General features: G+C 47.6%; 1 protein-coding gene across 1 annotated transcript in view; it reads left to right on the top strand.

Annotated features, from left to right (window-relative positions):
- KY (kyphoscoliosis peptidase) overlaps window positions 1-21,442 on the top strand; it is a gene marked incomplete at both ends in the record, with an annotated part of 29,577 nt that extends 8,135 nt beyond the window's left edge. The window contains 11 exons of the mRNA XM_082319058.1: window positions 2,709-2,771; window positions 5,055-5,117; window positions 7,225-7,299; window positions 7,483-7,524; window positions 8,235-8,285; window positions 10,040-10,122; window positions 10,508-10,616; window positions 13,385-13,502; window positions 18,474-18,662; window positions 19,263-19,453; window positions 20,541-21,442. Of these exons, the coding sequence (XP_082175184.1) occupies window positions 2,709-2,771; window positions 5,055-5,117; window positions 7,225-7,299; window positions 7,483-7,524; window positions 8,235-8,285; window positions 10,040-10,122; window positions 10,508-10,616; window positions 13,385-13,502; window positions 18,474-18,662; window positions 19,263-19,453; window positions 20,541-21,442 (1,886 nt within the window). The remainder of the gene's footprint in view (window positions 1-2,708; window positions 2,772-5,054; window positions 5,118-7,224; window positions 7,300-7,482; window positions 7,525-8,234; window positions 8,286-10,039; window positions 10,123-10,507; window positions 10,617-13,384; window positions 13,503-18,473; window positions 18,663-19,262; window positions 19,454-20,540) is intronic.
- Window positions 21,443-21,745: the final 303 nt, after the last annotated feature.

Below are 21,745 nucleotides of genomic sequence, written 5' to 3'. Positions count from 1 at the left end.
CATGGGACTCTCGCTGCATTACTGGGGCTTACATGCAACGTCCCATCCCTGATGTTGTCCTCTTGGCAGGGATGCTGTGGGCACCATCCAGGGGGTCATGGAGGGTGCAGAACCACACAAAGGTGCACCAGCAAAGCTGGATGGAGGAAGGGTCCCCGCAGCCATGCACGCTATTTCTGGATCTGCTGAGGAGCTGCTTAGGGCTGGATTTGCAAGCAAGCACAGGGGCATATCGGCTGTCCGTGCTTTGGAAGGGGCTCAGGAATAGAAAAGGGGCAGGAGATTGGGAGGGAACAGGATTTATATAGAGATCCACAGGGAAAACCCGTGTCTGCAAACATGAGTAACCTAACACCAGGCAGTAGTACCAGCTCCTGCCTGTGGATCCAGGACAACAACTTCCCCCAGCCCACAGCCAGAGGAACCCAGTGCTTTCATGCTCCTGCCTGAAAAGTGCTCGTGACACCCACAAAAAGGCACCTTGCACATGCCAAGCTCCCGAAACCCCCCTTTGCCAGCCGGTGCCTCCCACACCCCTGCAGCCCTTCCTAATGCTGCCGGAGAGTCCTTCAGCCCACAGGTGCTATCGCTCCCCAGGGAGCACCAGCCAAGCCGGCCGGGGCTGGCACCATGGACGGGACGGGGGCCAGTGATAAAATTAGAAAGCTTCTCCCTGCCAGCCCCTTCTCCAAGCTGCAGGGGCCAGCTGAGCCCAGTTGCTAACCCGCACTGTAACCCTTCTTGTCCCCCATTTTGTAGGGCTGGGAGAGTTTCTAGAAAGCCAGGGGTTTGCACAGCTTTCCTTTTTGATTAGTGGGGTCTCCAGCTACCCCAGAGAGACAGGCTTGCAGGCTGATGCGGGCAGAGGGAGGTTGATTTTTTTGGGTCCTTTGGGGCAAAGGGAGGTTGATGGTTTTGGCTCCTTTGGGACAGTCCAGCTTGCACCATGCAATTCCCTTCGTTACCATCGCTTTGCACACCCAGCAGCCCTGCAAAGGCTGACCCTCCCTGCTGCAAGTGGCTGCTCGTGCCCCATTTCTAGCCCCTTTCCCGCTGCCACAGCTGCTGTCCTCCTCCTGTGGCAGTTATTGTTATTATTTATACTCCCAAGCATCCTTTAAGTTTCCGCCAGGGGAGAGGATCAAAACAGAAAGCCTTTTAAGGATTTCTGCCAGCACCGGGAAGCGAATTCCCCCCAGCAAACAGTGCTGCTGGGGGATTTGAGTGTAGACAAGTGCTTAAAGCTGAAAAGGGCAGAGAGAGGGGAGGGGGAGCCGGGGGCACACTCTGAAACCAGACCCCCCTCGGCCGAAACACAGCTCCTTCCTCTGCTTTAGGAAACGAATCCCTCCTGCGATTTCCTTTCAAAGGTGACTTGTAACCTCTTCATTAGGGTTGGCTTTGGCAGAGCACTCATGGTGCAGCTGGCAGGGCCAGCCCGCCGGTGCTGTGGCTTGCGAGGGAGCGCGCTTGCCTTTCCAAGGGTGGAAAATAAACACGGCAGCTTGCAGCAGCAGCAGCTCCACGGGAGGACCGGCGTCCTGGCCATGCTCTGATGGGTACCATGGACTTTAAGACAGATCCCAGTGCAGTAACAATCAATTTGCTGCTTATTGTCCACCCTGAGGAGACAGCGAGCAAGCAGAAAGGGCAGAGAGAGAGGCGGACGGAAGGCAGCCGAAGCGCAGGTAACGTCCCGCCTGCAGTGGGTGCAAGGGAGGGGAGGGCTGCAGGTGCAGCACCAGCTGCCCAGGAGACGGTGAAGCAAAGCAGCAGCTTTGGAGCAGGGTTTTTGCTTCCCCCCCTCCTCTTCTCCTTTGCAGACATGCTGCAAAACCCCTAAACTTGAAACATTTTTTTGTAGAAACCCAGCGTGCCTTCGCTGGTCCTCCTGGTGCAGGAGAGCCCTTGCTCGTACAGTGCTGCATGCTGCATGTTGCTTGGTGTCTGGCTCTGGTGCATGCAACCCAGGGCGCAGGAGGAGGTGACGTGCGCACAGATACTAATTTGAGGACCACATTTGCACCTTGCTCTGTCCTGCAGTGGCCCTGAGATGCTTCCATGGGCTCTCTCAGCTGTGCAAGGGGAGCAGGGGGAGAGCTCGGCAGTTTCATCCCAGACCAGTACCTACTACAACAGAGTACAGGGGCAAAACTGTTTTGTTTGAAGCGTGTCTAGGCTTTGTCTCCAAGGATGACTACCCTGAGCCATTTATAGCTACAGTTTGGGACAGTCTCCCTGTCCCAGCTCCTATCCTTCAGGGGGTCTTCCAAAAAGCTAAGGCTGTGCTCTGCAACTGTAAGGAGATCCTCCCTGCAGAAGTAAAAGGAGAAAAAGGAGTATTCCTGCTCTAAAACCTTGGGGGAAAGCTAGATTTTTCAGACAACCAGTTCCAGGCTAACAAGGTAGGCAAAGCTAACACAGAAGTCATGTTCATGCTTAATCTAACACAGCATCCAACACCTACCCAAATACAAGCAAGCAACTTAGACCTGGACTATTGCACTTTCTTCCTCCTGCTATTTCATACTCTAGCAACAGGGGCTGCAACAAACACTGCAGACAAGAGGGAAGGTGGATCCCAATGACACCTAGGTTCAGCTGGAATGATGGGTTACATGAAAGGTTTTGGGCTGCTAGGCCTCCGGGCATTGCCAGAACCTCACTCCAGGAGGTCAACCTGCCAATCTCACATTTATATTTTATAGGTTTACAGGATGATGGAAATGGAAACAGCAGATCACGGCCACCTCAGAGGAGAGACCTTAACGGTATGTCATCTTCTCATTCTACCGATAAACTAACCGCAGTACACAAAATCCATTTGCAAGCTGTTAGCACCCAGCTGTGCCTCTCAAGCATAAACATGCTTGAAACAACCCATCCCTTTCCAGTGCTTTGAGCAGCTTCAATGGAGATACGCAGAGGGCCTCTGGCCATGTGTCATGGAAAGCATCCCCTCCATGCCCTCCTCTGCCCCATGGCCAGGATGCACATGGGTGGCACTGCAGAGCCCAGGCACAGCCATTTGCAGGGGATTGTCCTGAAGCTGCCATGGAGCTTGGTCATATTTCAGGTGCACGGAGGTCTTGCATTTCACAGCCAGCTGATGGCAGGGGAAATTCAGTCCCCCAAATTGCTCAGGTTGCAGATAGAGCTTCCAGAGATTTCCCCAGCACTCACACAGCTTAAGCAGGATCTGGGGTGTGCAAGAAACCTTTGGGGTTTCAACCCATCTATCCACCAGTCCTTTCTTCATCTTCCCCGCTCAGAGATTGCTGAGTGCAAGGCAGGTGTAATTGCCATCCAGGAACAATGTGGCTGTTAGTCTTGAATGTAGCCCTGCCAGTTCCTCACCCCTCTGCCCTGAAACAGTTCAGAAGGAGCATCTGAAGGGGTTACCCCTGGCTGCACGCAGCCAGGCTGCAGGACTGCGATGCAAGAAGACAGAGCAGCTCCTGGGGAAGGGAATCAGACCATCCAGTTTTCTTTCCTGGTAGTCTAAGCCTAATATGGTGTCTAGCAGAGAAAGGTGGGGAGGCAAAGGTAAAGCAAGACAACAAGTGATTCTCATGGTACCAAACAGTGGATTCTAGTTATACCAAACAGGAGCTTTGCTTCTATAGACCAAGCAATAGCAGTATACAAAAGCCATGACAATACTTGATAGGAGCCCTGATCCAAGCCCCTCTGAAATCAGTGGTGGCTGGATGGCGCTCACAGACTGTAAGCAAGCAATGTTTCATGGCAAGATACAACTTTAGGTTTTTGGGGGGTGTTTTTAAGAAATCTGATGATCTCAGACACCAGGTAACAAAAGTCTCCACTCTGGGAAGCAGATAAATATTCAACAGTCACTTTTCCATCATGCTCAAGAGGGTGTGCAACTGGAGCTGCAGAGACAAGTCAAAGCCTTCATTAAAAGCCAGAGGACAGTATCAATCATTCACCACCCTAAACTAATGGCAGGGGTATTTAATATGCATATGGGAAACCTTTCCTTGCAACTCTACCTTAGGCACAATTTAAATCCCCATGAAGATTACTAAGAATTCAGATGCCAGAGGAGCAGGCAGAGCTTTCGCTCCTCTAGCACCACGGGGGTTAATAAATTCCCCTTTAATCGGTCGCTGAGAATCTTGGTGAAGCCTCTGACACCACGGAGCAGCTGGTGCTGCCGCAATATTTACAAACTGTATTACATAAGCCTCTCCCCAACCCCACCGAGGTAAACAGGCTGTGGCCCCATGCTGCGCCACGAAATCCCATCATTCATGGGCCTGATCCTTGTCACAGCCATGAGGTACGAATGGTATCTGGCCTTCAGGATGAGCCGTGAAAACCAGGTTCCTTGCGCTGGTCTCTGGTGGCTGGCAGGACGGCGATCCCCTGTCGCTTTGAAAAAGAGCAAGGGATCTCCCTGGCATCCTGGCCAATGTCCACCCCGCCTCCGGCAAGGCTCGAGCATCCAAAGCCACGCGGGAGCTATGGCTCAGCGTCACCTGGCATTTGCTGACCGCCCTGGCTAACTGTCAGCGCAGCCCAGGGGAGCAGATTTATGCTGCCTACAATTCTCTGGGCACGCCAGGTGCTCCACGCACCTCCCTCTGCCCCAAGGACCCTGGGGCTGGTCGGCATTGCTGAGATGGTGAGGGGCTCCCAGAGCACAGAGGGGAAAGATGAAGATGAGGCTGAGATGCTGAGAATCACACCATGCTCCCATTCAGGGACCGCATCGCCTCCAAGCTCCCCACACTGCCCTTCCCTCCCACCCAGCTCTCCAAACACACACCCGCTGGTCCAAGCACCCTAACCTCCCCACCCTGAGTGGCAGCGCCTGCTCCAGCCCTTCCCCGGGGCTGGAGCATCCCTCTGGAGTGGGGCCAGGCACCCCTGGACCACAAGCAATTGGGCTTTGAAGCTGGAGAACGAGGTCAGGCTTCTTGTGTCGTTACTTACTTCACTGCTGAGTAAAGGCACAGATTTGGTCCGCTTCTGTGCCAGGCACCTCTGCTCTCTTCAAAGCACTGAGATGTTTTTCTTTGTACAAGCAGGCCGGCGAGTCTCCGGGGAGCTCTGCAAGCAGACACAAGCCGTTACTTCTTACTCTAACGAAGGTAAGTGTCAACCCAAGGAATAACGGTTTTTCAGAGCAGGGCTTCAGTGAGCTCCCACTCAAGATTTTTGTAATAAAGTAACCACAGAACACCCCAAAAGAGCAAAAAAGCACCACCCTGACCATTTTGTGATCTTGAGCATGAAGAATTAAAAATCCTAGGGGAGCCTGGAGAATCCTTGGGTCTTTCAGCATGGATGTGGGTCTTGGAGCACCTGGGTTCCCACCATCCCCCTGCCCACCAGGACATAGCATAGATGTAATCAGAAAGCATGATAATAACATATTCCTGCCATTGTCAGATATTCCAGTGCTGATGGAAGAGTGCAAGGGCTGGAAGAAATAATATTGGCAGAAGTTTAGCTTAAGACAGCTGGTTGCAGAAGTCCTTTCATAGGGTAGATCCCTGCAAGGAGCCATCCCTGCACTAGAGCAGGGGCAGTGCTGGGCCAGCTGTGCCCCAAAGCTCTCCCTGGCCAAGGACTTGTCTGGCCACGGAGAATGAGGAGAAAGGCAAGTGTTTTTTATATGAAGGATGTCTTGATTTAAGAATAGTAAAAAAAAACCAAAAAAACAAAACAAAACAAAAAAAAACCATAAAAACATCAGCAACCATTTCATACCATTAGTTTTTAAAGCAATGGATGCAGCACTTTGGAAAAATTTCTGTGGAATTGCATTTTTTCAGTTGTTAAATGCCTTTTAAACTTACTGGAAGAAGGCATTCCTCGTCATTAAATTCATTTCTTGAAAACAAAATAATTTAATTGATGGGGGAAAACTGAGAAAGTGGAAGTTGGCAAGAAAACTCACAAAAACCCAAAGATAAAAATCACCTTGAGAAACAAAAAAGGACCCCTGAAAATATAAAAATCGTAAGGAAATGATAGTGCTTGCACAAAAAGTCATGTATTTGAGAAACAGCTTCATTTTACCTTTGAATTAACTGACAAGATACACCAACCAGCTCTGATCTTGACACCCTGATATATACAAGCATTGGAGTAAAAAGCTAGGATTTAAAAGGGGTTTTTTTACAGTTTTTACAGTTTTGCTTGTCTTATGCTTTTGGAGCTTTAAAGGACATCAAACTTTTCTCCATAATCACAGGAGATAAAGAAAACTTCTTTCTAAAGTTAAATTCTGAGGAAAAACTTATTCTTTGATGAAAGTACAGATTTCTACCTAATTAGCTAGCTTTCAAGGAAAATCCCAAATGTCACAAGACTCTCAATAAAATTGTGGGAGGTAGCACTTGCAATTGGATGGCAGCCCTGAGGTGCATTAACATCTTGGCCTTCAGTCTCCAAAGTAACCTCTGTTTGATCCAAAATGAGGAGCCCACGAGCACGCTGAGGTCCTCCAGGGAACCTCGGTGGTTGCAAAACCTTCTGAAATACTTGCCAAAAAAATGCAGTCTCTTCCAAAAAGTTCAGGTAATTCTTACAAGACACTCCCTTTTTTCCTTGTACTTCTCTCTGTGAAACCGGAAACACAAGACCCCCAGATTTCCATCTGAGGTTGTTCTGGAGCATCATGGCATGCAGAGCGCAATTCCCAGGTCATGCCTGGACTGCAGCTGGCTCTTCCAGGATGCTGCCTCTTACAGGCAATGGCCGCTGCCAAAGGTTTTAATATCACAAGTCAAACCGTTTTCATAGCTCTGAGCCTTTTTCTGTTTGATTCCAAGAAAAATCAATGAAAGAAATTGATTCTCTGCTTACTGTATCTCCATCAAGAGCTATTTAATATGGTACTAAGCCTTTTTTTTAAGCTGCCACAGAATTCTCGTTGAGGACCTCTGCTTTGTTTATGATCTGCTTTATCACCTGTTAGGCTATAACTGGCTGTCTTTTATTTTCTGAGAATTACAAATCACGCCAGAGGTGACCAGAAGCTTTCTGGCCATACAGTTTTTCTTAAGGGTGCTTTGCTGTGCCAGGAAAGCCAAGCACTGTAGTACCTTTGCAATCGCCACAGCTGCCACTTCTTTTGCTGAAGTTAAGAATTAGCTTCAGCGATGCCTTGACACGCAATGCTGCCCTTCTCCTCCGTGTCCTGGTGAGTCTTCCCTTTCTTAGGGAGTTGTTTGTCATAATTTCTTGCAGGAACTCAAGTGACAGTGGAAATTCATCCCAAGGATGCCACCCCACAACTCTTCAAGAAACTCTCCTTTGGAAAAGGTACAGCCCAGGCTTTGAATCCTGGCAGAGCGGGTCAAGGGTGGGAGGGAGAAGGGGCCACATCCTTCCCTTTGCAGAAGTAGGGAGGGCAAGAAGCCCTCTGGGAGCTCGAGGAGATGCTGCACCCCTCGAGCCAGGGTCGGGGTTCCAATGATTGCACTAACCATGCCGGGGTTGTTGCAGGTCCCCGGAGGCTGCCCAGCCTGAATGGTCAGGACAACAAAGGTGAGGGTCTGCTCTGCCACGGCATGTCTCCAAGCTAGCTCTCACCCAGGAGGTTGCTCCCGGGAGGAGACAGGCTCCCTTCTCCCCATGGATGCTCGAGGCTCTTGAGAGGATGCCAACCACTAAGCCCACTCTCCCAGCCAGGCAGATGCTGCTGGACCCTGCCAGCTTCTGGGGCCTGAGGAGCAAAATCATTCTGCTCCTAGGGGAAGGGGAGTCTTCTCCTCCACAGGCTTTGGGATAAGGCGGGTGGTGACAGTCTGGGGGCCGCAGTGTCCCTCAGAAATCCTCCACCTGCTGCAGAGCTCTCTGCAGGGTTATCATCTAACAGCTCTGGAGCTCAGCTCTCCCTTCTTCCATGCCTGGGGGGTTTGGCTGGGTGGTGGGCAGAGGTTACATATCCCCAGCCCTCGGGCTAGAACAGGAGATGTCTGACTGCTGGGGAATGTGGCATCTACAGAGCCACAGGACAGCAGGGAGGGGATGCAGGGCGCAGTGGCGGTCCAGGCAGCCTGCTTCATCCCTCTCCCCTCTGCACCCACGCTCCACAGGGTGTTGACATCCATGTCTGAATGCAAGGGAATGGGAAAAGAAAAGCCTCAATTTCAGCTTTTTCCACCAAGTTTGCTCCCCAGAATAACTTTTTTCTATTTGTCTTTTTTCCCCTGCCAACAACTGCTCACCTCACGTTCCCTTCCTCAATTCTCTAGGTTTCCAGAAGACCGAAGCCCCGCGGCCACCAGGAGGAAAAGACCTACACGGTAACTATTAGCTGTCCCCTTGCCCCACGCTGGTGGCACGGTGGAGCACAACGTGGGGCAGCCCCAGACAGGAAGCCCTTCAGTCCTAGAACAGGGCTTACCCTGCTGCAAGCCTAGGGTATTTAATTTCTGCAAGACAAGGGATTTAATTTCTATTACCATGAGTAGCACTCAGCTTCCCAGCCCCCTGTTCATCAGGGTGGCAGATGGGGATTGCTTTGGGAACGTCACACGTGCCCGAGACCTTCCCAAGGCTCCACACCCAAGGAAGGCTACTCTGCAAACAGGCACGATGCACACTTCCTAACTGCACAGGGCTGCATGAGTTACTGCAGATTCCGCATCTGCAGTGAGCCTTTGCAGCTATAACCTGATGAAGACAAAAAAACGATAACCAATTTTAAAAAAAACATCCCATTCCCAAAAGGAAAGAAGTAATTTTCAGAGCTGTAGAGAGTGGGAACCTTTAAACGCGTAAATCTGCTTTATCTCTCTTTAGGTCAGCGTAATAGCCCATTTCAGGGAAAACTGAGATAAACAAACAAGCCTGTTTAAGAAACAGATGCTGTGTGCCTACACGCTGATTTTGGCAGACAGGTGCCTGCCCAGCACAGGGTTGTGTCTGCATCTCGCCTGGCAGGCTGCACCGTCACCAGGATGCCCCACAAGCCCTCCCTGGGGCAGAGGTTTCCAAGAAAAGCAGGGCTCACGTTAACAAAACACCTTTGCAAGTCAGGAATAGACCCCACACGCAGCCCAAAGCAATTCACTTCTTGTCACCTCTCTCCAGGCAAACAGCAGCTCTATGGCACCATTCGTTCACCTCTCCCAGCACTTGGGAGTCACGCAACAGCATTTTCACTTTGTGATATCTTTTAAATCCTTTTTTCCAGAGAAATAACAATCCCACAGAGATAGCTAGAAGAATCTCCTTAGTCCTGAATGGCTTTGACAGCACATGACAGGGGGAGAGATTGCTGTAGAGCTCAATTCTTCTCTCACCAGCTCAGAAGAAAAAGGAGTGCTGAGCAGACGGCGGTCCAGGGGAGATGTCCATCCGATACGTCTGTGCACTGAGCTATAGCTGGATCACTTGGGTGGCTCACTAATGAGAGAGAACAGTGTCAGCTCATTCAGAGGCTGTTAAAAAATAAGTTATCTGATTAATTAGGGCAAGTTATTAACCCTTTATTCACAGTGAGTAGAACTGGGAGCCTAGAGCCTGCAAAGATGCAGAGGGGCAGGCACACGAGTTTCAGTCCAGCTGCTCCCCATGTAACGTTTCTCATGAGCTTGAATTTGTGCAGAATCATGGCCCTTTACCATGCAAAATAGTCATCGTTTTCAGCAAAACTACTGAAGAAATACAGCTCTCTGCTGAGTTTTTTAAAAAGTCAAGTTTTTGCCAGGGTTCCCACAGTACAGATTTTCCCTGATACTCCTGCATTATATCTTGTCTACCTCCATATAATATCCCGGGATTTTCTATGCTGTTATACAGTGCCAAAGATGCAGGGGCACCTCCCGCTCCAGCATTGCCCAAATTATACCAGACTAGACAGGATGGCTCCTGCTTCCCATGCAGCTGGCAGGGACCTTCTGTGAGTGCCCTCGTGTCCTCTGCTCCCTAAGCACCCGCTGATGGATGCCTCCATGGCTCGGGCAGGAGCTCCGCAGTGTCCTCTTGTTCAAGCATACAGCCAGGAAAAATACCCCCTCCCTTCCCGAGACAATGACAACTTGTTTCTTCCCAGCATATCCATGGGACAAATCCTCTTTGAAATCCATGCCAGTAGATCTGCAGCAATTTGAGAAGCTGGATGCCTATGCATTAAAAGTAAGTCTTGCTTTTGCCTCTGTCCTCCTCCCTCCCTCCCCTGCAGGGACGTTCCTTGAAACCTAGCTACCAGCACTAACACCAGCTTAGTCTGAGCTATTGGGGAAAGTGCCTCAAAATCTCCCAAAGAAGTGAAAAACCCTTTCCCTGCAAACATCAGCAACAGAGATCCCATTCTAGGAGGGAAAACTATGACCAAAAATACTTGCTTGAAACATGGAACTACAGCTTTGTATTTCTATTTTTAATGAAGCTCGAGTTAGAGCAGTCTCCCAGCAGGTTGGGTCTCACTAGCTTTAGAAGAACAAGGGAGCGGGGAAGGAAGGGAGATCTACCATAGCAATTTCTTCACCACGATCTTGCAATGCTTCCTCCTCACAAACAGGTAAATGTCAAGAACAGCGTAGAGGAACTCGTTAAAGCCCTGCTTAAACAAGCCCAGACTGATCTGGAGAAAGTCCGAGCCATATGGATATGGATATGTCATCACATAGGTAGGTTGAGATCTTCAGTTGAGAAGATAAGGCTGTTGCTGTCACCCTTGTTACTCTGCCATTGCAGTATACTAGATATCTTGTGGGTTAGTTTCACGTGGTGGGTGGTAGGAAGGCTTTCTGGATGTATTCATCCAGAAATATATTCAGAGGTTATCTCACAATCTCTGTTTCCATACTCCCTCTCCTAGCACTGCCAGGACCTACAAGGTTTGCGTGTAAATGATTTCTTTCCATGTGATGTATCTGCAGCTCCTATGTGATTTATTTGCGGGTGTAACCATACAAGTCCCTATCAACTAAGCAGCCGGAGCATGAAGCCAGGCTGCCAAGCACCAGAGGCTTGATTGTCACATTCAGAGCCACCCAGCGCCACCAGAAGTTTCATCTCCACCACAGTCCTGAATCCCCACACACCCCCTGCAGCCCTTCCTAGAGCATTTTGCATCCTGGTGCCTTTGCTCCGGGAGGGTCTCGGCATAGCTTAGGTACCACCGGGAACCATCAAGCTGCCTTGCCCAGCTCAGTGTCATCACAGCTGCTTCTGCAGCTCCTCTGTTCTCCCTCTTTGGGCAGCAGATCAGCCCTTGCAAGGAGCAGCCTGGACCCAGCCCAGTGCTCAGCACAGCCTGCCCTGGGTGAGGTGCCCTCTTGCCTTTGACAGTCTCTTGGCTGTTTTCGCAGCCAGCTTTGCCCCTGTTTATCGTGGATACATCCTGTGCTCCAGTCTCTAGCCGGTACCTAACAAGTCCATCAGCCACGTCAGTGCAGCACATCAGAGAGGCCAGCTTTCATAAAACGTGCTGGCACCTGCTTGATTGCCGTTCCTGCCTGTACGTGCACCCTTTCAACCTTCATGAGAGCTGCAATCACTCAGTTTCCCCTCCCCTTCCTAGCCAACCCCAACCCAGGCAACACCGGCATTTCAGAAATAACTGAGATGCAAAGAGGACAAGGAAGGAGAATGAGGCAGCGTTTGTAGCCTCTCCAGTCTGGCACATCAGAGGGGACAAAAAGCTTCTTGCCACCCCAAGCTCCTTGGTGGGGGGAATCTGAAAGTGCAACTTGATTGCATTTTGCATAGCATATGCAAAAACATTTCTTTCCCATTAACTCCTGGGGGAGGAGGGGGAGAAGTACAACTATTCTTTCCCTCACCTCTTACCCATCCTGATGGGCTCTGGTGTGGTGCAGTTCGCTGATGGAGAGCAGAAAAGCAATTCGGGAAGCACTGGCCTAATCTCACGCCCACTGAGATCAGCAGAGCTTTGCCAGCAACTGCACGGTTAGCATAGTTAGGTCAATCCCAAGCAGCTTTAATCTTTCCCTTAAATATGCATACTGCTGATTTCACTGCATTTCCTGAAACTGAGCATTTGGCTCACCCAGCGCTGAGCTCCCATTTCTGCCTGCCACTGCCTGAGCGAGATCCTGCTTGGGACGGCCAGTCTGGTTTGAGTCGGTCCATTTACCTTACACACATTCACGGGATGTCTCTGATCCCTGACAGGTACGCTGTGATCTCCTCACAAGATTTTTTTACACCATCTTGGCCTCAGTTCTCCTTCCTTCCTGCAGAGGCTGACCCCTATTTACATGCATGGGAAATAAACACAGTGCTAGAAATTTAAATCGGCTCACAAAAATGCAGTGTATCTATCCTGGAAGAGCACTGACAATATAAACTCCTTCCTTGTTCGGATTTTAAGTGAGAGCGCTGCTCCCTGGATATCTCTTCCCACCCAGTTCAACTCCCTCCCTGCGATGGACTGCTACCTCCATGCAGCAATAGCACTAAAAGAAATTATTTTAGCTATCATTTCTAGCATGAACACAGAGCCCCGTGCAGCCAGCTAGCTCTCCATACCTCTCAAAGTGCTGTGCAGCTTTGCTGGTGGTCCAGTGAACAGCCCAGGTCGAGAAAGCCAGGCTTTCCCTACAGCCCCACAAGCCAACCCTGGGGCAGCCGCCAGCTGAGCCCCTTAGATAAAAGACAAGCAGTTGCAGCATTTCATCAAAGCACAAATACAGCGTGTTGCCAGCTTTTTTCCCCTCTTCTACAGCATTTGTGGAAGGAAGAATCAGCTGATGCAGCATTCTTTAGAGCTTTGTCAGAAAAATATGTTCGCATTTTAAGAAAGAGGTTATGGACGTGACCATGGTTGGTCAGTATTGAATTAACCTTCCCAGACCAGTTCCCCAAGCTCTGTCTGAAGGAACCCTGCTGTGCCACTTTTCTGCATGCAAACAAATTAAGATTTCCTACGCTTCCAGGTATTAATATGATTCACTTGCAACAAATCATTTCAAGTATTTTCCAACAAGCTACTTTCCAGGTATTTTTAATACAAATTGCTTGTAAAGAGTGCAAAAAGCTCAATGGTTTCCTTTGACAGTAACAAGAGTCTGACTCCTTCAAATGTAGAGCGCTCTGTTTTTTACCAGGAGCTCTTGAGACTTTAGATCCCCCCCACACGAGGGCAGCCCCTGGGGAGGCCCACTTTCTGTCAAAAAGCAGAGTTTTCCTCCCATTTGGATTCAACTGCTGAATCCCAGCCCAGGCTTGGAACAGACGGTGATGAGAGAGAGACCTCGTCCCTCTCCCCCCACCAGCCGTCCACGACATCCTTGTGCAGCACACACCGCGGCTCGTTCCTCTTTGCTCGCACTCACAGAGATGAAAAACAATCCAACCATTGCTCCTGCTGCCCATCAATCCCATTGCCTCAGGCTTTTGGATGAACTTTCGTCTGTGTTCCTTCCCACAGAATACGACGTAGTGGGCTACCATAACAAAAGCCAGCTGTCGAGCAAACCCATAGATGTGCTTCAGATGGGGAAGAGCGTTTGTGAGGGATACGCTGGGCTCTTTGAACAAATGTGCAGGTAAATTAAACTCACAAACATTCAATGCCAGGGAGAGTTAACATTCATTGTCATCTCTGTGCCTATTCTGTCTGCCTTTGCATTGACTGATGTGACTTTAAGCAGGACATGGAACTTCAGCTTTCAAACCATGCTGTGGAAAAACAGCAAGTCCTAGAAAGGTCAATTTTGCTTCCTCCTCCAACCCCCCTTCCCCAGCATAATTTACTTTGTGCCATCTGCTGAGCTTCGCATTGCATTAACATAATGGCAGATGAAAACACAGAGCTAATTTGGTTAGAAGAAGCTAGGTTTTTCCTTTGAGTATCTGTATGTGAAGGTTAAAAGCATGGCAAGACTTAAACAAGAAGGAGTGTTGTCTCCAACATGCTCCCATGCAAGAGGCAGGCACAGTCCCAGAAGGAGCTTTCCCAAAACCTTCTGGAGATGCCCTCTCCCCCCCACTACAGAAGCACCACAGGGACACTGCTTCACACTTACCACACCATTTTCTGCAGTCAGCCTCAAGGTGCATCACTGCTGAGGCCAATACTGCAATTCCCATTTTATAGCTGCGTCAGCATTTAATGACTAAAATCCATTCTCCTGCCTACAAAACCTTGTTGACTTCATTGGGGATTAGTTGCATAAGTGACTGGGATTTCCCCCACAAAGCAGGACTTTACAATCACAGAGCCATTTCATAGCAGAGGCAGCCCGTTCCTTGGCAGGGAGCACAGGCGCCTTGCATATGAATGCAGCGCAAATCCCTTCTCCCTCCCGTTTCTCCAACCCAGTAAAGAAAGGAGATGGTCGTTGCACAAGGCAACCCTCAAGCACCACAGCAAGGAGCAGCATCTCGCCTCTCACAGCTGCATGCAATAGTTTGGTTTAGAGGAGCAGTGAAGGCAAGGAAGGTGCTTGGCAAGTTTGGGACCAGCCTTACGTAGAAGGGTTGCCCAAGAGGAGAAAACTGGACCTGACAACTCAGGGACACAAGATTGGAAGGGGCTTTCCTAACAGCAGAAAGCAATGGTGTACTTTCCTAAGAGCGTGGGCTTGCAAGGTGGCGCTCCCAGGGAGCACCTTCTCAGCAGAGCAGCTTCCATTTACAAGACAGCATTGGAAAAAATTAAAGACTAGTTATTAATTGGCATGTGTAAGTAAAAATTGGCTTTCCACACCATCCAAAAAGATTTGGGAAGGTTTTCACCATGAAACAAAAAAATCTACAGGGAAAAGGACAGATGTGAAAAAAAAAAAAATGCTGTGCCAGATGCTAAAGAGGTGAATGCTTCCAACCAATAACATATCCCGCGATATCGGATCTTGCTTTCTAAAGAGTAAAGTAAAGAAATAGGATGATGAAGTATGAATTTATAACTGCATCTTATGGAACAGTTATTAGCAGTTAGAAGTGAGGGAAATTTGCATCTGTTCATTAAAAAGCATATGTTTAGTTCATTACAAACATTAATCTTTCCAAGGATATCTTTTACTATTTAAAGGCTCTGTTGATTTCATTCCTCAGTTCCAGGTTGATTATTCATTTTGTGATTTGGGAAACCTCCCAGTCATCCAGCCTATTACTTTTGTCAAATATTAGCTAAATGTTTAGCTCCTTTCCTGAAAAACTATAACCAAAGACAACACGCCTTTCTTGCAAGGGAATCTCCTCATCCCTTCTTCTTGTGCACTGTTCAAGTCTTATGCTGAGTCTAAGCATAAAGGAAAGAGGCAAAGAGCAGTCTTCTTGTAGAAAAGCTTTTCAGAGCCAAGTTTTGGGGAAAAAGGTCTTTTAACATGCCTTTTTTTCCTAGCTCCCGTTGAGGCCCCTTTAACAAAGAACCCAATTTGCCAGTCACCAGGAGTCCCCCACAAAGGGTCCTGCTGAAGTGAACGGCTGACACTGATTGAGTCCTACTTGTCCCAGTGCCAGCAAAGAGAAGAGTTCCTGTTGCAGACACAACACTGTCACCTCCGACCACAGCTCTGGCAGCCAGACTTCTCCCCATTAGCTGAGACTCCTGTCACAGAGGAAAGGTGGGCACGGAGAATGGGAAGCTGGCCACAAAACATCAGTTTCCAAACATCAGGCGTAATAGCAATGAATGTAAACACAGGCTTCTTACCAGTATTTTAGCAGCATTTATCAAGAATTGGCTTCTCAGCTGACAACCAACTCAAGGAGGTAGCGTGGCCGAGTGAGTCAGGGAGTGTAAATTCATTAATTCAATTTAGGGCAAAACCTAGCAGTCCAAACTTGGGGAGAAACTCCCTTACCAGAATTAACGCTGAAGGCAAAACAATTATTTACACTTGAGAGGTTTCAGCACCACCTTTGGGAGCAAAGCTGACCGCACTTCCTACAGTTGGTCTGACCACTTAGCTGCTCCTTATTCATAATTAGTCTGAAAATAATCCAGGTTTCACATCTTCTTGCTTTTCCTGTTTTCTACAGTCAGTAGCTTTCCTTCTTTTCAGGCACAGGAGCACACACCTACCTACCACAAGTATAAACCATTCTGTCTCCCTCTGGAGAAGCCAGATTTGCTTCTTTTTTAGATGAAATCAAAGTCAACCTGAAATCAAAGGGAAGCAGGTGCCATTGAATTTCAGTGACACCTGTAGCAAGATCCAGATGATTTCCTACTCTTTTTGAAGCAGAAAAACAACTTAGCTTTTAACCTCCTTGCTGCACCAAGCAGATGTTGCCAACTGTTTCTTAATTCAGTTCTTCCAGTCCACCTTGTATTAGGTGATCTTCTACCATCACATTGCCACTTCAAGCATTTCTGGAGATCTCAATCTTCCCTCTGCCTGGTTAATTTATCTGTATAAAGTCATTTACACAAAAACGGAGACACGATCACTCTTTTCACCAATACAGGATTGCTCTTTTACAGGATGTTTTAGCCTGGTCTTTTGTCTATCCATTATTAGAGAGAACACTGTTTAAATGCTCTGACCTTTCTTTTGGGAACTTTGAACACATCCAAGCACAAACTCTTCTTGCTGCTTTGCTAACATTCACTGTAAGTGAGAGCACAGAGAGAACGAAGGGCACAACTTGTCCCTTAATGTTCTCTCTGAATATCCCAGCTAACAAGAATGTCTAGAGAAGCCTAGAAGGATTAGATGCCAATCCCCATGAAATTAGTGGGAATTTGGTACTTAGGCCCCTTTGAAACTCCTAGGATCAAATCTTAAAGTTCCCGGGCCAGCTCCTAGTCTCAGTTACATCATGTAAATCCAACCAGTCTTGTCAGTGGAGTTGCTCCAGATTTACTGCCCAGCTCCACGTTAGAATTTGGCTCGCAGGCGCCTGCAGCCTGGCAAAGACTTTACAGACCACCTGCGACACCAGGTTTCTCAATGGCATTCCGTCCAGTCCTGCCACGTTCGTTTTGAATACCTCCTGTGACAGGCAGTGCCTCGCTATCGGCACATAACAGCCCACGCTAAACGAGAGCTGGCTTGCATGCTTCCTCCTCCTCTTTGCTGGCCATCTTTGGCAGGGATGGGGTACTGCCACATTTCTCCTCTCCATGTATAACTTGGTCTTCTCTGCAGGTTACCCAATATGAGCTCCCAGCTGGCTCTCAATCAGCCCTTTGCAGTTATGATTCTATTTATTATACTCTTTCTTAAAGAATTTTAGAAAGAATGTAAGAAAGAGTATCAAATAACTAAGTAACACAAAGATGTCCAGGTTTGAGTTCAGTAAGTCTGTATGAGAAGCTGAATTGACCACCTTCTCTTTAAACCAGCATCATCTCCGTGAAAAAAGCGATCCTCCCTATAAGCCCTACTGCACTGCCAATTACCAGCCAGTATCTGTTATCAGACCTTGACTTCTTAACAACCATGCTAATTATCTTCCCCATAAATATCACTTTTCTTCTGAGTTAAACCCACATTATGCAGACAATCTTGCTCTTGAAGCATGCACAGTTTATTACTTAAGGTAGCTGTTCCATTTAATGTACTTTTCAATGAAGAAGAAAAATGTCAATACCATCCTACACAAAAGACAATCCTCTAAGCGAAGTAATTTTAGATTAATGCTGAAATAAGATGCCAATGTTAGATTCCATTGCTATCAACAGCGGAGAGCTTATTAACACAGTGCTTATTTAAATCTTATTTACACATCAACACAGGTATTCATTATTTTTTTAAAAAGAGACTATTTAATCATTTGTACCCTGGGCAAGCACAAGCTCACTCTTTAAGGAAACTAAATCAGCATCCACAATCCCCTGAGGTCTAAGATACCTTAGTTGGTGTCAAACATCAGGTCTACTGTTACAGAGAGAACACAAGCATGAACAGACGCACTTTTAATTTATAATTACGTGGGCTAATTGTGGACAGCATCAAAGGGATTCCACTGAGTAACAAGACAGAGAGCAATTAAGCACACTTCATCTTTGTCATCCTCCTCTAACAATGTTGAATTGATGGTGCATCAGACAAAAAGAGAGGGAATATGCAAAAACGGGAAGAGAAAAGCCCCTTCCTCCAGTGGGATGCTCTCTCCAAGTGCCTATGCAAAGACTACAAGAAAAAACAGCCCCTACCCAACACCTCATTACCTTGGGTTACTCTCACATGCCCACCCCATATAAAGTCATTCACTAGCACAGCCCAGAAAAATACAGTCTTTACATGATGTCAGCAGTCAAAGGGGAGAACTTGCCTGTCTCTAGATGCAACAACGTAGACGTTCACCACAGTAGTCTGTCACCAGGGTCAGAAGTTTGAGTTTTCAAAGAGAGGTACACTTGCACATTTAGACATTTAAAACCCCTAAATCCCCTGGGACTCAACTGCAAGGAGGCACCTGAGGAGCTGATGGAGCTGGTCCACTTGACTACAGGACTGAAGTTCTACAGACATGCTGGGCATTGTTCCTCATGTCCTTCCACAGAAGTACACTGAAAGGCTTAAAACAGAAGTCGCCTACTGCATCTTATTGTTTTGTTTTAGTATTGCAGGAATCCAGTGCATGAAGCTATCAGGATACTCTAAGGGGCACGGGTACAAGATAGGGCAGACCTTCACAGGGAACTCTGACCATGCCTGGAACGCTGTTTACCTTGATGGAAGGTGGCATTTACTCGATAGCACCTGGGGAAGTGGTGTTGTTGATGATTCTTTCACCAAGTTCACCTTCAGGTAAAGAACCATCCTCTATATTAATACAGAAACCTACCCCAAAGGCAGAAGAGAGCTGATAGGTGTGATAAGAAACACCAGTGACAAATTTTAGGTCCCACAGCAAGACCCAAAGCCCCAAGCAAGGTATCTGGGCTGCCTATACGAGGGATGGAGCACGAACCTGTAGAAAGGCAGTGGCCCTGAGCAGCAAGCCGCATAACTCCTGAAAGTGAACTTGTTTTGGTTATCACATCTTCAGTTTATGCAATACTGCATGGCACTTGATTCATAGCTTTCAGCTGCCTGAGAGGGGGTGCCTCCACACTTTCAAACAACAAGCAGTGCCTCTCTCTTTCTTCAAGAGCCCATGGTTGCAGGGGATAGTGCAAATACCCTGTTCTTATCAGGGTATTTATCAGCTCAGCATTTGCCCTGGAAATGGAAGACCAATGCTCAAGTTCCTTCTCTGCCGGGAGAATTTCAAACCCACAGACCTCAATTTCTCAGCAGCCCAATACGCTCTGACTTCCTCCTGCTGAAACCACTGCCACCGTGCCAGGGAAGAATTAACTATTTATAATTACTCATTTTCCTTTATTCTCTTCCTTCTTCTTCCAGGTACAATGAGTTTTATTTTCTGACTCACCCAGCTCTGTTCATTAACAATCACTTCCCAGATAACAGTAACTGGCAGCTTCTTAAACCAACCCTGACGCTGAAAGATTTCGAGAACAACATGCTGCACAACAGTAATTTTTACACGTTGGGCCTGCTGACCGCACACCCGGAGACAGGTGTCATCCAAACAGGTAACACCCTGTGGCGGGGAAGCTGCAGAGCATCTTTCTTTATGCAGCCCTGCATCCACCACACACTATCATGCGTGTAGTGAATTACATTTCCAGCTTGGTTCTGGCAAGCGGAGTGCACTCAAAGCTCTTGGGGCAGAGGAGGGTCTTTTTTCTTTCTTTTTTTCTTTCTTTTTTTCTTTCTTTTTTTTTGTTCAAGCTGTGAAAAATTGTTGTAGCTAGCTCCTGGGTCTAAAAGAAAGCCTCAGTCAGCGCTGAGGATGAGTTACTCTATCAGCCAGCATCAGTGGTGCATAATTAGAAGTATTACTATTATTTATTAGCAACTCTGGCTTGAAAAATGAGATTAAAACCTTTTACGATGTTCCAAAAGTTTGACGTACTGAATGATGGATAAACAGGCACTTCTTTACGCAATGCTCAGCACCCCGAGTAAGTCCAGCAGCTCTTTTAATGTAAAACTATTCAGGTAACACCACTGAACTACAGCCCACATTTAAGATCACCTTCTTCAGATATTAAAAGAGCTGCAGGAATTTAACTAGATGATAGCCAATTTATGAATGCTAAGAACTCAGAGTTGAAACTTAAAGGCAACAACATTTTAGGACTTAATGTTGTCTTCAAGCTGTTTGGGAACAGGCTCATAGGGAGGTAGATCATCTCATATCTATGTACCAGAGGGTTCCTGCACTTTTCTCTGAAGCTTCTTGGAACAGCTACTGGACTAGCAATCAGGTCTAATCACATCTAATGAAGCCCTTCTCGAGCACACGGGCTGATGGTACTTTCAGTTATATTTCACACAGGCTTTCATATTCTATAGGACCACAGCTCCGTTTCAGTGTATATCAAAATAGGACAAATGCACATCTCCAAAACAAAGGCCACTCTTCACCTCATTCTTTTCGACGGACACTGGTCCAAGCAGACAGCTCACAAGCTATGACCTGTCAATTGCAGCTCTTTATTTTACTATTAGAGAAGCAGCAATTTATTGGGACAAATTAGTCTTCCCAGAACAGGCTGTACATGCAAAAAATGTACTGAAACTCTTATGTGGTTTCTTTTCTTTTGTATTTCATAGTAAATGGAAAAGCCTCTGTATCAGTGGATTGCCGTTCTGCCACATTATTTACATTTAAGTTGATGGGAACAGATGAACACGGTTTAATGACTTTGAAAAAACATGGAATGAAGCTGGATATCTACCCACAGAGGACAGGGAGTCACAAGCTGCAGATCTTTGCCAAGCCCTCCAAAGCCTCAGATGTCGTCTATGACTGCGTGTTAGAATACATCGTAGAGTGCAAGTCTGTGGACAAGGCCATGCGTTTCCCGAAGGACCTGCATCAGCCTGTTGGACCAAGCTGGTTCACAGAGCGGCAAGGGTTCCTGAGGCCGTCACACCCCAACCCCATCATTCACACCAACGACGGGCGGTGTTCTGTCACCTTCACTCTGGGCAAAGACATAAGCGTCTTAGCCTCACTGCACTCCGATAACAGCAGCCTCGCAGAGGATATGAGAAGGCGGCACATCATGCAAATCCATCGTGGGAACCAAATTGAGTTGAAGATCCATCTGCCCCACGCAGGGAACTTTGTTCTGAAAATCTATGCCAAGAAGAAGTCAGATCCTGGCAATTACGACTACATCTTCAACTACCTCATCACTTGCCTGAACACTGAAGTGAAGTGGCCAGCTTTCCCTCAGAGTTACAACAAGTGGGTGGAAGACTATGAAATACTGGAGCCGCTCTCCGGCTTGCTGCCAGCAAATCGCAACGTTCAGTTTAAACTCAAAATGCATGGGATAGCAAAGGTGCTAGTTCAAGCCGAGAACACTTACCCTCTTACCCAGAACAGAGACTACTGGGAGGGAACCTGCAACACTTCGGGATGCAGAGAGGTGTTTGTGATGGTGCACGAGAACGCGAACCACAGCTTTTACTCACACGTTCTGAAATACGAAGTTGAAACTGAGTAACACCCCCTCCTTGTTCTTTCACTCACCTGCATGAACCAACAGTTCCAACGCACCCAAAACCAATACAGCTTTAGGAGATCGCTCATTCTCTCAATCAAATCTGTTCTTTCAACGAAAGCAGGACAAGACTTGCAGGCTTTTGCAAGACCAAGGGCTCAAAGAAGTTCAAAGAAGCAGAAAATCCTGTTAAGAAGGGAGCAGCAGTGGAAGAAATTAAATAAAACCCTCACCTATGTTTCAGTAATACTGTCCAAACATTTTGAAGAAAACAACTGACTCTCTGGCCATAGATCATTCTGTGCC

This window comes from Platalea leucorodia (genome assembly GCF_965183815.1).
Source record: "Platalea leucorodia genome assembly, chromosome: 8".
In the NCBI taxonomy this organism is placed as follows: domain Eukaryota; kingdom Metazoa; phylum Chordata; class Aves; order Pelecaniformes; family Threskiornithidae; genus Platalea; species Platalea leucorodia.
Note: the sequence above shows the minus strand (reverse complement) of the source record. Positions and strands in the feature narration are given on the sequence as shown.